The sequence below is a fragment of the Labrus mixtus genome, chromosome 6 (genome assembly GCF_963584025.1).
Source record: "Labrus mixtus chromosome 6, fLabMix1.1, whole genome shotgun sequence".
Taxonomy (NCBI): Eukaryota; Metazoa; Chordata; class Actinopteri; order Labriformes; family Labridae; genus Labrus; species Labrus mixtus.
The window spans coordinates 23461480-23473979 of record NC_083617.1 but is presented as its reverse complement, the minus strand read 5'-3'; the positions used below and the strand labels follow the sequence as shown (position 1 = coordinate 23473979).

Below are 12500 nucleotides of genomic sequence, written 5' to 3'. Positions count from 1 at the left end.
TGTGTGGACTTCACAGGCGTGTCCTGTCCAATCAGTTTCACCTGTACGGGACAGAAAACGACCTTCAGGAGCCGCTGAAGTCCTCGGTGACGCTCTCATGTTTACTGATAGTTTCATTCAATTCATGTGGATGAAAACTAAACTAAAACATGAAAACATGATTTAATACAACCAACGAGGACGATCAATCTCTAAAAGTTTAATTGATTCAAATCTAAATATTACTCCATCATGAAGCAGCTTAAAAACAGCAGAAGACTTCTCTCAGCAGAGATACGCTGTGACTCTGATAAAAGAAAAAGATAGTGCGTTACATATTCCAGCCTCCGTCTGTCTCTTTAATTGAAATCAATAATTACATGAAAAAGTAGAATACGTGCTGAAAACCACAAGCTGTCTCCTAAAATAGTATTTATAAGGTATGGATTTTTCCCCGCGTGTTCTTTCTCAGGTGCTGCTTCTATTGATTGTGGCGCTCCGTCGTAATAAAACTAATTTCTCAACTTCAGGCGGCGCTGAGCAAGATGGGGGGGAGGGGGGGTCAAATGATTCAGCGGCGTCGGGACGAGACAGACTAAACTAGCGTGATTACCCAGAAACCATCATGTTATTCCTGAAGGTTCCCATCCTCCTGTGACGCTTGTCTGTCAATAACAGTGAAAAAATCAGCTCCACAAACCCCCCCATCTCTTTCTGTGCGTGTGTGTGTGCGTGTGTGCGTGTGTGTGCGTGTGTGTGTGTGTGTGTGTGCGTGTGTGCGTGTGTGTGTGTGTGTGTGTGTGTGCGTGCGTGCGTGCGCGCCCTCTCCTGCCCTCTCTTTAAACCTGTTTCTATGATTGCCTGCAGCCGTCTGATCCAATAAAAGAACACCTGTAAATACCTGCTGAACACCTCCATCACAGAAATCACTTAGTGTTCAATCAGACACCTCTCAGCTCGTCCCTCTCTCTCTCTCTCTCTCTCTCTCTCTATCTCGCCCTCTCAGCTCGTCCCTCTCTTTCTCTCTCTCTCTCTCTCGCCCTCTCAGCTGGTCCCTCTCTCTCTTTCTCTCTCTCTCTCTCTTGCCCTCTCAGCTCGTCCCTCTCTCTCTCTCTCTCTCTCTCGCCCTCTCAGCTCGTCCCCCTCTCTCTCTCTCTCTCTCTCTCTGCTCGGCTGTCATTATTCTACAAACTGTATCAGAGAAAGTCTAGACTCTGAGCGTGACCTGGTGTCAGGACCCTCTGGGGAGTTTTAGGTGACCAAAAAGAACAAGTGAATATTCAGAGTACAACCTGCAGCTTCGGGAACAGTCTTGCCCTAGATGGAGATCTATTACAAGTAAAACTATTCAGATCTCTGATGAGCTTTGGGGTTTCCAGAATGCTGAAAGAGTACGATATCCTTTTGGACAGATTTTGTTCTCAGCCCTCAATAACAAGGAAGTTACAGGCCAGTCCAATCAGCTGCTACTGCATGCTGCTGCTCCACGCTGCTGCTCCACGCTGCTGCTCCACCCTGCAGCTACACGCTGCTGCTACCACGCTGCTGCTGCTGCATGTTGCTGCTGCTCCACCCTGCAGCTACATGCTGCTGCTACAGGCTGCAGCTACACGCTGCTGCTCCACCCTGCTGCTACCACACTGCTGCTACATGCTGCTGCTGCACGCTGCTGCTACAGGCTGCAGCTACACCCTGCTGCTCCACCCTGCAGCTACATGCTGCTGCTACCACGCTGCTGCTACAGGCTGCAGCTACACGCTGCTGCTCCACCCTGCTGCTACCACGCTGCTGCTACATGCTGCTGCTGCACGCTGCAGCTCCACACTGCTGCTCCACACAATACCCACATTCTAAACGTTAAGTGTGCTGACTTTTCTACTTTCTTCTAAAACCTTGACTCCTGAGCTTCCAAATCGACGGCCATGACTCCTGATATAAGAACCAGGGCCCATATTTTTCGGTCTTACTGCTTCTGATAGTCCGAGGACTAAAGTAAGAAACTGTCCTGTGTGTATTTAGACATCAGCTGTTCACAGGACGGGAAATGTTTCTCTGATTTTTTATTGTCACACCTGTCTGTACCTCACCTGTGTAGTCCTCGTCAGGTTGCCATGAGGACTCTGTTATTAACCTGAGTCTGTTGGTTTCTCTCTCTCTGTCAGGCCACAGAGCTGAAGGACGATCGGAGCCCGTCAGACGCCACAGTGATGACCACCTTCACCATCCTGCTCGTCGATAAAAACGACAACGCTCCCAAGTTCAACAGCTCAGAGTACAGGGTGCGGATCACCGAGCTGGCCCAGGTGGGCTTCGCTTTGCCGCTCTTCATCCAGGCCGAGGACAAGGACGAGGTGAGAGGTCACGTGATCACAGCTGGGACAGGTGACGTCACATCTGTGTTGAGACGACGGAGTCATTAAAGCTCCTCCTACAATCTGTGAAAGGTCCTGCAATGGAAACTCACATACACTGTGTGTGTGTGTGTGTGTGTGTGTGTGTGTGTGTGTGTGTGTGTGTGTGTGTGTGTGTGTGTGTGTGTGTGCGTGCGTCTGTGTTAGCAGTGATGTACAACAGCATGTTTTAGTTCGCTCTATTAGCTGTATCTATCAACTTTCTGTGAAACTTGTGTTACTACACACACACACACACACACACACACACACACACACACACAAAAGTCAAACACTTTTCCACTTTGCACTCTCTCTCCCTCACTCGCTCACTTGCTCGCTCACAGCAGCACTTTGGACCGGACTACAATTTAATTTGCTCTGGAAGAGACGGGATAGAGCGTCAAATTATACCTAACGAGGAAAATCAATCACCTGGAGTGGAGATAAGCAGAGAGCTAGTCAACTCTGATTGATTCAGGCAGAGCCCCCTCCGCCGCCACCTCCGCCGAGGGGAGAGTGACAGATAACTGAGAGAGAGAGAGACACACAGGCACACACACGAGGAGGAGGAGGAGGAGAGTGAGGGAGGGAAATGTTTGAACAGAAAGTCGCTGCAATGAAGCAAAAAAAACTTAAAGTCTGAATAATTGAAGCAGAGAGAGAGAGAGACAGAGACAGAGAGAGAGCATGAGAATCTGTCTTTTCAGTCTGAGGAGGGACACTCAGGTGAGACACTCAGGTGAGACAGAGTACACACATCTTTACTCCAGTAGAAGAACAGATACAGGTTTTTTAATCAGGACGGACTGAAGTAAGAGTTCACAGTTATTTATTTCACAGTTTAGGAAAAGATAAATAATTAATGTTAGACTCAGGGGTTGTGAGGCAGATAGCAGGATAGGACACGCCCCTGATGGAGTCTAGACCCTGGTGGTGGAGGTGAAACCCCCCTGATGGAGTCTAGACCCTGGTGGTGGAGGTGAAACCCCCCTGATGGAGTCTAGACCCTGGTTGTTGTTGTTGTTGTTTCTCGTCTCCTGCAGTTGAACTTTTTAATGTCGTCTGGGTCTCAAAGTAAAAAGTGGGATGTACGATCTGACCTCTGACCTCAGGTGATGCCCCTCAGCAGCATCAGTGTGAGGAGACCCAGAGTCTCTCTGAGAGTTCAGAAGTGTGATGCTGTGGTGTGTTCATCCGTATTGAGCGCCGTCAGAGCGCGTCGATGAGCAGCTGAATGCTCCTTTGTGATGTCACAACAGAAGAAACACAAACTGAAGAATCGGGATTACAGAGTGAGAAGATGTGAAAGTATCTGCTCCGTGAAGCGTGGTGTCTCATATCCATCCGCCTCAGGAGTCAAATCTGAGAGATGTTTTTACTATTTCAGTTTGATCCTGTGTGTCAGAGCTGATACACTCATTCACAGTCTGCTACACCTGTGCTGTAATCTCACACACACACACACACACACACACACACACACACACACACACACACACACAGGGATTACCTCCCTCTCTCTGTCACACAGGTGGTAGTTACCTGCTCTCTGCCCGTCGCTGCCTGCGTCTCGTCTTCTGCTCTGATTACCTCCTGTAAAAACTTTCTTCTTCTCTAAAGTTTGAGGCGGCCGTCTGTGACAGCAGCTTTTATTGGGGGCTTTAGAGGCAGAAGCAAATGGACGGGCAATTACGTTTATGGGCAGTTTGAGGTGACATCCCTGCATATTGGATGGTCTTTTAAATAGGAGTCATCATCCTCGATGGCTCCCTGAGAGAGGAAAACAAAAACACAGAGGCCATTTCATCGGCAGAATAATGTCAGCGAGCAGCGAGCCGTCCTCCTGTCTGCTGCAGATCCACGCCCTGCAGCTTTCCATCTGCACACACACACAGAGGGAGAGAGAGAGCGAGTGAGCCCGGGTACAGGTCGATCACGGCTCTTCATGTCACTGAGCTGAGCTCAGGTTTTCCCATGATGCTCTGCTCCTACAGGTGGTTTCAGAGAGAGAGAACACGTCTGTAGAGCCTGCAGGAATAAATGCTGTTTGTTCATCCAGACATGAAAACATTTGATTTTTTTTTACCTTCATGAGACCGAGATCTCCTGTTTGTTTACAGACGTAATAATCATCCTCGTATTGAAGCTGCTCGCCGTGTGCTCGTCACCCTGTCAGCTGGAGGTCTGCAGATTTATCCAGAAAAAACTCTCCTTCAATTCTCTGGTGACAGGAGAGAGAAGAGACATCACACATGCATGCTTGCGGTTGCCATGGTGATTTCAGACTCTGGCTCTGCTCTCACTGTGTGAGTGTGTGCAGTCACACAACTTAAACTCATCCAACCGGCGGGGAGCAGCTGATTGGACCGTGGTCCCTCCCCCCGTACACTTCACGACATCAGGTGATCAGTCATGGGACTCAAACATCGGGTCTAACCCGTTCACCCGGCTTCAGGATGAGCTGCAGCATATACACCCAGCACACAGCAGTAAGGTGGACATGCTGTAATACAGCTGCTCAGTGTTTCTACATCAGAGCTCAGGGTCAGGTGTGTCTGATACCACCTGGGAACATTTACTCCTAATACAGAGCTACACACCTGCACAGGTGAATGTGTGGGATGATAACTCTACGTGACCTCATGTCACTGACTGAATGTTTATTAATGTGTGATTTGTAGTTTGACATCACTTTGATGAATGAACTGCAGGAGGTCAGAGGTCAAAGGATGTATCACCACCTGCTCTTTCTAAATAAACCTTCTCTCTCTCTCTCTCTCTCTCTCCCTCTCTCCCTTTCTGTCTCTCTCTCTCTCTCTCCCTCTCTCCCTTTCTGTCTCTCTCTCTCTCTCTCTCTCTCTCTCTCCCTCTCTCTGTCCCTCTCTCTCTCCCTCTCTCACTCTCTCTCTCTCTCTCTCTCTCCCTCTCTCCCTCTCTCTGTCCCTCTCTCTCTCCCTCTCTCTCTCTCTGTCTCTCTCTCTCTCTCTCCCTCTCTCTCTCACTCTCTCTCTGTCTCTCTCTCTCTCTCCCTCTCTGTCTCTCTCTCTCTCCCTCTCTCTCTCTCCCTCTCTCTGTCCCTCTCTCTCTCTCCCTCTCTCTCTGTCCCTCTCTCTCTCTCTCTCCCTCTCTCCCTCTCTCTCTGTCCCTCTCTCTCTCTGTCCCTCTCTCCCTCTCTCTGTCTCTCTGTCTCTCTGTCTCTCTCTCTCTCTCCCTCTCTCTCTCCCTCTCTCTCTCTCCCTCTCTCTCTCTCTCTCTCTCTCTGCAGGGCGTGAACAGTATGTTTCAGGTGTTTCTGACGGGTAACAACTCGGAGTACTTCACCATCTCGCCCACGGCGGTGCAGGGCCGTGCAGACATCAGGATACGGGTGGCCACGCCCCTCGACTTTGAAAACATCCGCAGCTACAGCTTCTCAGTGAGAATTAAACTTCTTGAGTTTTTGTTATTATTTCAGAGTTGAATTCATGTTGACGTCATTTAAGTCCCAATCGCTGCAGGAAGAAAACATTTGAAATCATCTTAAAGGCGACTTTGTGAACATAGCGACGTGATGATGTTTGTCTGCTCTGATGTCTCAGCGTGATTGAAGCTTCATTATATTTCATATTTTCTTGTTTTTATTTGTTTGGACTGGAGGCTCCGTCACGTTGATGAGAATGTTTGGACAGCGAAATTAGTATTTCTTCACCTCGTGTTACTGGAGCAGACGCCGGCCTGCACGCTGTTTCAGATGAGACAGAACTCGTTGAGCTGCAGCTCAGCAGACGACTTTACGTTTCAGTAGATATGATGAATGTTCACTGATTCTAAACCTGCTTGTCTGTCGTCTGCTCTCAGCTGTATGCCAACGAGTCCATGTCCGACCACGTGGGTTTTGCTCGAGTCTTCATCGAGTTAATCAACGAGAATGATAACCGCCCGATCTTCAGCCGACCGCTCTACAACATCAGCCTCCCCGAGAACACGCCGCCCGGGACATCGCTGCTCAGGATAATGGTGAGTTGCAACAAAGGTAACCTGGGGGTCATGACATTTAATGTGGATCTGTCCTGAACTACATGAGGAAGACCTGACCTGGTTCAGACTCCTGTGACACACATTAAACATGGCCAGATGCGCGCGCTGCGGTCCGTCTCCGGCGCTCCGTTTCAAATACACTGCGAGTCTATTTTCTCCGGAGTACGCTGCAGGCAAGCTGGACAGAATATGACAGCCCTGACAGGAAGTCAGACAAGGAATCGCACAGAACATCCGGTAAATTTCAAAATAAAACACAACATACGGACTGACTATGGTATTTTTCATCATTTTATCAACATGACGTCAAAACAGAAAGAACACCAAACCATCTTTAGAAAGACAAACAGACATGTTGTTTACACCTTGTTCTCTTTATTCCCGCGGGATCTTGTAGTTCTCCTGTGATGTGTGAACAGCTGATCATGGGTGCGATGACGTTCCAGAAACAGATCCAAAGTGAATGGGCGCGCGCCGTCCGACAGAGCAAAACCGTGGCGCTGACGGACCGCGGCACACACGGAGTATGTGTAAATCATCTGGTTCTCCTGTTTCATTTGACTGAAAGCCGGGGGTGGCGTTACATTTGTTTTCGGTACCAGTACAGCTGACTGTGTGTCCCTCTGAACATTATGTGAGGCGACTTAACGTGCGGTTCTGGCAATTGCCGCTGTTCACCATGGTGATCTTGTTTTTGATGTGGTTATTGATTTTTGCGGTAACCGCGACAGCCCTGCTCCTCACTCTATCAAACTCCTGCAGATGATCCAGAACGCAGCAGAGCGACTCGTCTTCAACCTCCACAAACCAGCACATGTCACTGGGCTGTTCATCTCCCTCCACTGGCTCCCAGTTACTGCTCACATCAAATTTAAAACTCTGCTGCTCGCTTACAAAACAGACACAGAAACGTCTCCTCCTTACCTAAACTCTCTGATCCAGGTCTACAGTCCCTCCCCCTAGACGCTAACTAGACTCTTCTCCTCTGTCGCCCCCCGGTGGTGGAACAAACCTCCAAACTCCATTCGATCTGCAGATGGTGATGATGATGATGATGAGTGAAACACATTACACATCACACATTATACTCTTAAAGGAGCAGTATGTAAAACTGACCCCTAGTGTTTAAAATGGCTAAATTCTAAAGAATTGTAGAGCGCTGTCTCCCCCCGCCCCCCCTCTCTAGAATCAATGCTCAAACAGGTTGCCATGTGGTGGACACTGAAGCTTCAGTGTTTATCCAGCTCTGCATCGCTCTGTAAACCTTTCTGTGTTCTAACCTCTCTCCATTTTTCAAAAGCATCTCCAATATTGATCCTAGTTTGAGCACGTTTCTGCTCGTGGAGCTTATTAGAAACATGCAGAGGCTTTTTAGGTCGGGTACAATCACTTCTATCTGAACCACTTCTCTTGCCCCCGTCCATCGCTGCAACACCTGTTGACCTGATAACTGCTCTCATATCTGGCAAACAGAGGGGCGTCCAAAACGGCCGTGTGGGAGTGTCTTAAAACCGCCTACCTTCTCTTGTCCAAACAAATCCAGAGCATTCAGGAGCAGAATCTAAAGTTAGAAGGAGGACATACTGGCTGCTGCATTGTTGTCAGAGAAGCCAGCACTTCAACATAGCATGTTTCCTTAATGTCTGATCATATAGTGAGTTCACTTTATCATCTCACTCACTACACATCTTACTGATTGATCCTTTAACACACACAGAGGATCAGTGTAAACTTCAGTTCTCTCTTTAGACTGCAGGTGTTGACTTCCTGCAGGAGAAGATGAGCCGTTATTAAAAAAACATGAGCTGAAAAGTAGAGCTATAATCATTCATAGCTTTGAGGACAAAAAGGATCATCTTGGCTAACCTAGCATGAGTATGCTAACTGCTAATGTACTGTAGTTAGCCTCCAGTAACTTACCTTTCATCAGGAGTTTATGAATAACTCTCAGCTTTTTCCTCTGATTCTGACTCAGACCTCACCAACATTTAAAGCTGCTCAAAGCTGATTAGACCATGACCAGTTGTTGTGGGCGGAGTCAGGGAGATGTCAATCAAATTGTGATCAGCCACACCCACACAGTCTTGAGAGACAGTCTAAATAATTACAGTTTTCTTTTTGTTTTTTTTAAGGTTTGTTTAGAGTCTAAACAGTCCCTCAGATTTTTTCAAGTTGCTTAATAAGACTGAATTTTTTTGGGATATGTGTTATAGCGATATTTCTTCCAGTGGCTTTAAAAGAAGGTGAAATGACCTCTAAAGATTGTGATTATTATTCATGAGTCAGAGACAAAAAGCCACAATCCTCCCCCAGCAGGTCCAAACAGCACAGAGTGAAATCAATACTGGTTATAGAGCGAGCTGATGAAGTGGAGATTCATGGCCAGGATAAAACGCCATATCTGTGTGTGTGTGTGTGTGTGTGTATGTGTATGTGTGAGAGACTTAATTTGTTCTCACCCAATCTAGGATCAATATTGGAGATGCTCTTAAAAAATGAAGAGAGGTTAGAACACAGAAAGGTTTACAGACCGATGCAGAGCTGGATAAACACTGAAGCTTCAGAGTCCACCACATGACAACCTGTGTGAGCATCAACTCTAGAGAGGAGGGGGCGGGGGAGACAGCTCTCTACAATGTTTAGAATTTCAGACTGCAGTACCCATTTTAAACACTAGGGGTGTTTTTATGGGGTGTTCACATTGACCCACCTAAACTAATCTGTGACGTCTATAACACTGGAGCAGACAACAAGTCTACCAAACATCCTTGCAGATATGAGGAAAGACAGTTGACACTCTCTAAGCTGTCCTTAGTGTTCTGATCACAGCTGAACTCTGTCAGGTCTGACTGACATTATAATGTCTGTACATTATAATCTAAATAACTACAGAGATTCCACCACACTCACCTGTTGTCTGGGAGACCGTCTCTCTGTCTGCGCGTCTGACGATGAACATCTTCATTCTGGAGCTCCCAAGGTCCATGCACATACACAGGAATTAATTCTTTAAAGGAGACGGGAGGGAAACAGCTGACACACACACCTGCAGCTCTACGGCCCAGCTCACACCACACTTTAGTTATGTTGTTTCTGTTCGTTTACTCGACGCTGACGTTTTGGTGACTGATCACGCAAAGTTTTTAAAACAGCAGCGTCTCCGCCGTCATTTAAAATTGAAATATGTAGTTATTCTGAGAACAGAGACGTTCTGCACATGCTCAGTATGCTGCCAGTGTTGAGCCATGAGGGAGCAGGTGGACTACAACAACAATGGCCGAGAGGCTGGAGAGCCTGGAGCAGAAAGGGTTAACAGAGACAGTTCAGAAGCAGCTTCATGAAACAGCCCTCTGCACTCACATAACATAGATCATTGTTGTGTGTGTGTGTGTGTGTGTGTGTGTGTGTGTGTGTGTGTGTGTGTGTGTGTGTGTGTGTGTGTGTGTGTGTGTGTGTGTGTGTGTTTAGATGATAAATGTTTGCAGCAGATGGTTATAAATTACTGAGCTCAGGATGTTTCTGCATCCTTTACAGGATGATCCTCACAGCACTAATTATAATTCATTATTGTGTTAAAATGCTGAGGCTCAGCTTTGTGTGTGTGTTTGTATGTTTGTGTGTGTGTGTGTGTGTGTGTGTGTGTGTGTGTGTGTGTGTGTGTGTGTGTGTGTTTTGACTCAGACAATAATGACAATAAAAGATTAAAATAAAAACATTTTTATTTTACTGTAACGTTCATTCTTTGTTCTCTGAGTCTGCAGGAAACTCTGAACACTTTATCATTCTGCACGTCCTCCCTCTGCACTCAGGAGAGAGAGGGGAAGAGGGGGGGAGGGGGGAGAAAAGGTTAGAGGGGGGGTCTCGTGTAGCTGACTCTCAGAACTGTCCAGCTCATACAGAAAGCAGACTCTCTCACACTATAGGATAAAACAAGGACAGACGGCCTCTCTCTCTCTCTCCCCCTCTCTATCTCTCTCTCTCTCTCCCTCTCTATCTCTCTCTCTCTCTCCCTCTCTCTCTCTCTCTCTCTCTCTCCCTCTCTCTCTCCCCCTCTCTCTCGCAAACTCCAGCTGTGATGTTTTCTCTGAAGCTCAAAGAAACCAATCAGCTGATTATCTCATTGATGCTAAGGAGAGAGTTAGCATTGTGGCTAAGCTAACCTGACAGCCATGTCTTCATCAACATCTCCTCTGTGATTGACAGGGATCTCCAGTGTGTGTATGTGTGTGTGTGATTATCAGTCAGTGATCGGACACGCAGTGAGGGGTTAAAGCTGCTCTGAGCTGAATTTAAATTGATTGGCTGTTAAAATTGGTTTTCTGCAGGAAAAAGAACCAATTACTGAGAGAGCACCGTCAAAACACATCTGACCCCAGAGCTAACACACACACACACACACACACACACACACACACACACACACACACACACACACACAGTCTTTGTTTCTGAGGGTAAACGACTGATTGAACATGTTAACAAACACTTCCTCTCAAACACACTAGAGCCGTATGGCTTTATGTTTATATTTATATTTGTTTATGTATGTTTCTATATTTTTTAGAAAAATCCACGACAGATTTCAAACTACATGATTTAATGGAGAAAACAGTGAGCTTCTAAAGTAGTTCATGTCCTGATATCGGGTTGAACTGATTGTGGCGGTTAAGTTCTTGTTTACACGAGGACAACGTTTTTGAAAAAACGAGTTCTTGAGTTCAAACTTTTGAAAACGGCCCCGTCTCTGTGGTCGTGTAAAAACTGTGAATATGCAGCTCCTCTCAGAACGGAGAATTTTCACACATGCTCAGTACGCCTCCTGTCAAAGCCATGAGCAAGTAGGTGGACTGCAACAACAATGGCGGACTGTCATGACCCCTAGTCGACCTTTCCTTTAAATGTTCTCACACATCCCCACCTCAGCGTCCCTTCACACAAACATTAGTGTGTTAGTCATGTTTGTATGTTTACACCTCAGCGCTCTGTAGGAGTGTGATGTGAGCATGCTCCGGTTGTTTCATTACGGAGTCTCAGTGCCACCCACTGGCCTTTCATGTGTACTACACTGTTTTTAATGGTGTTCTCGTGATTACGTGACATCAAAGCAACAATTCCACGATAAATGTCTTACACCAAATCTACAGATGATGATTCTGACTCAGACCTGTAACACGACTCAAAGCTGTCACACGTGTCCTGGTTGTGGGCGGAGCCAAGCAGGTGTCAGCAAAGCAGGGATAAGCCACGCCCACACTGCCTGAAACATGACCTGAACAACAGAACGAGCAGTTTTTAAAGTTTGTTCCCTGAAAGTTGTGATCATTGATTTGATATTTGTGGCTGTTTAATGTCTCCAAACGTTTAAATCATAAAAACATTTGTCATGTTTCAAACTTCCAGAGGCTTAAAGTACACACATCAAATCATCACACACACACTGTCACACCTGCAGACACACACACACAGACACACACACAGGTGTGTTCGCCTGCTGGCTGTGCCTGTAAAGAAAGAAACACATCATTTAACCAAACTGTTGGACTGAGAACTAATCTGTGCTGCGTTTAAGGACCTGAGGCTCTGCACACTTTCCTTCAGCAGCTCTCGTTAGAACAAACTCTGAACAACTTAGTTTGTTTTCATCTCAACTCTGAATCCTCACAGCGATCAGCACCGCTGAACACTGGAGCTCTGATTCACTAAGACAGACGATTGCAGTCTTTAATATCTCCGTTCATCATGTTCTCTCTGTTCGTCTTAGAAAACAAGGAAACAAACAACTCAACATGAGAAGTCTGTCTGCAACCATGTTGGTTGTCACGGAACCAGAAGTGACCACATTTGGAAGAGAGGGTGGAGCTTGAGGGGGGAGGGGTCAGCAAGGTCCAAGAAGTTATTAAAGCCAATTACTCTACACCTGTGGAAAATTGATTAATGAGCTCATTAATCATCATGTTTCCCACAGAATAACATTCAAGTTACTACGAGGGTTAACTAACACTGGAGAAAGTGCAGCTGTAAAGTTGGACATTTTAACATGGAGCTCTATGGGGACTGACTCACTGCAGGAGACATACTCTAGTGGACACTGGAGGAACTGCAGGTTTTGGA

At 46.7% G+C, this 12500-nt stretch overlaps 1 protein-coding gene across 1 annotated transcript in view; it reads left to right on the top strand.

The window, feature by feature from the left end:
• LOC132976083 (cadherin-23-like) overlaps nt 1-12500 on the top strand; it is a 119887-nt gene that overhangs the window by 82989 nt on the left and 24398 nt on the right. The window contains exons 9-12 of the mRNA XM_061041018.1: nt 2142-2361; nt 3485-3543; nt 5638-5787; nt 6210-6368. Coding sequence (XP_060897001.1) covers nt 2142-2361; nt 3485-3543; nt 5638-5787; nt 6210-6368 — 588 coding nt within the window. The remainder of the gene's footprint in view (nt 1-2141; nt 2362-3484; nt 3544-5637; nt 5788-6209; nt 6369-12500) is intronic.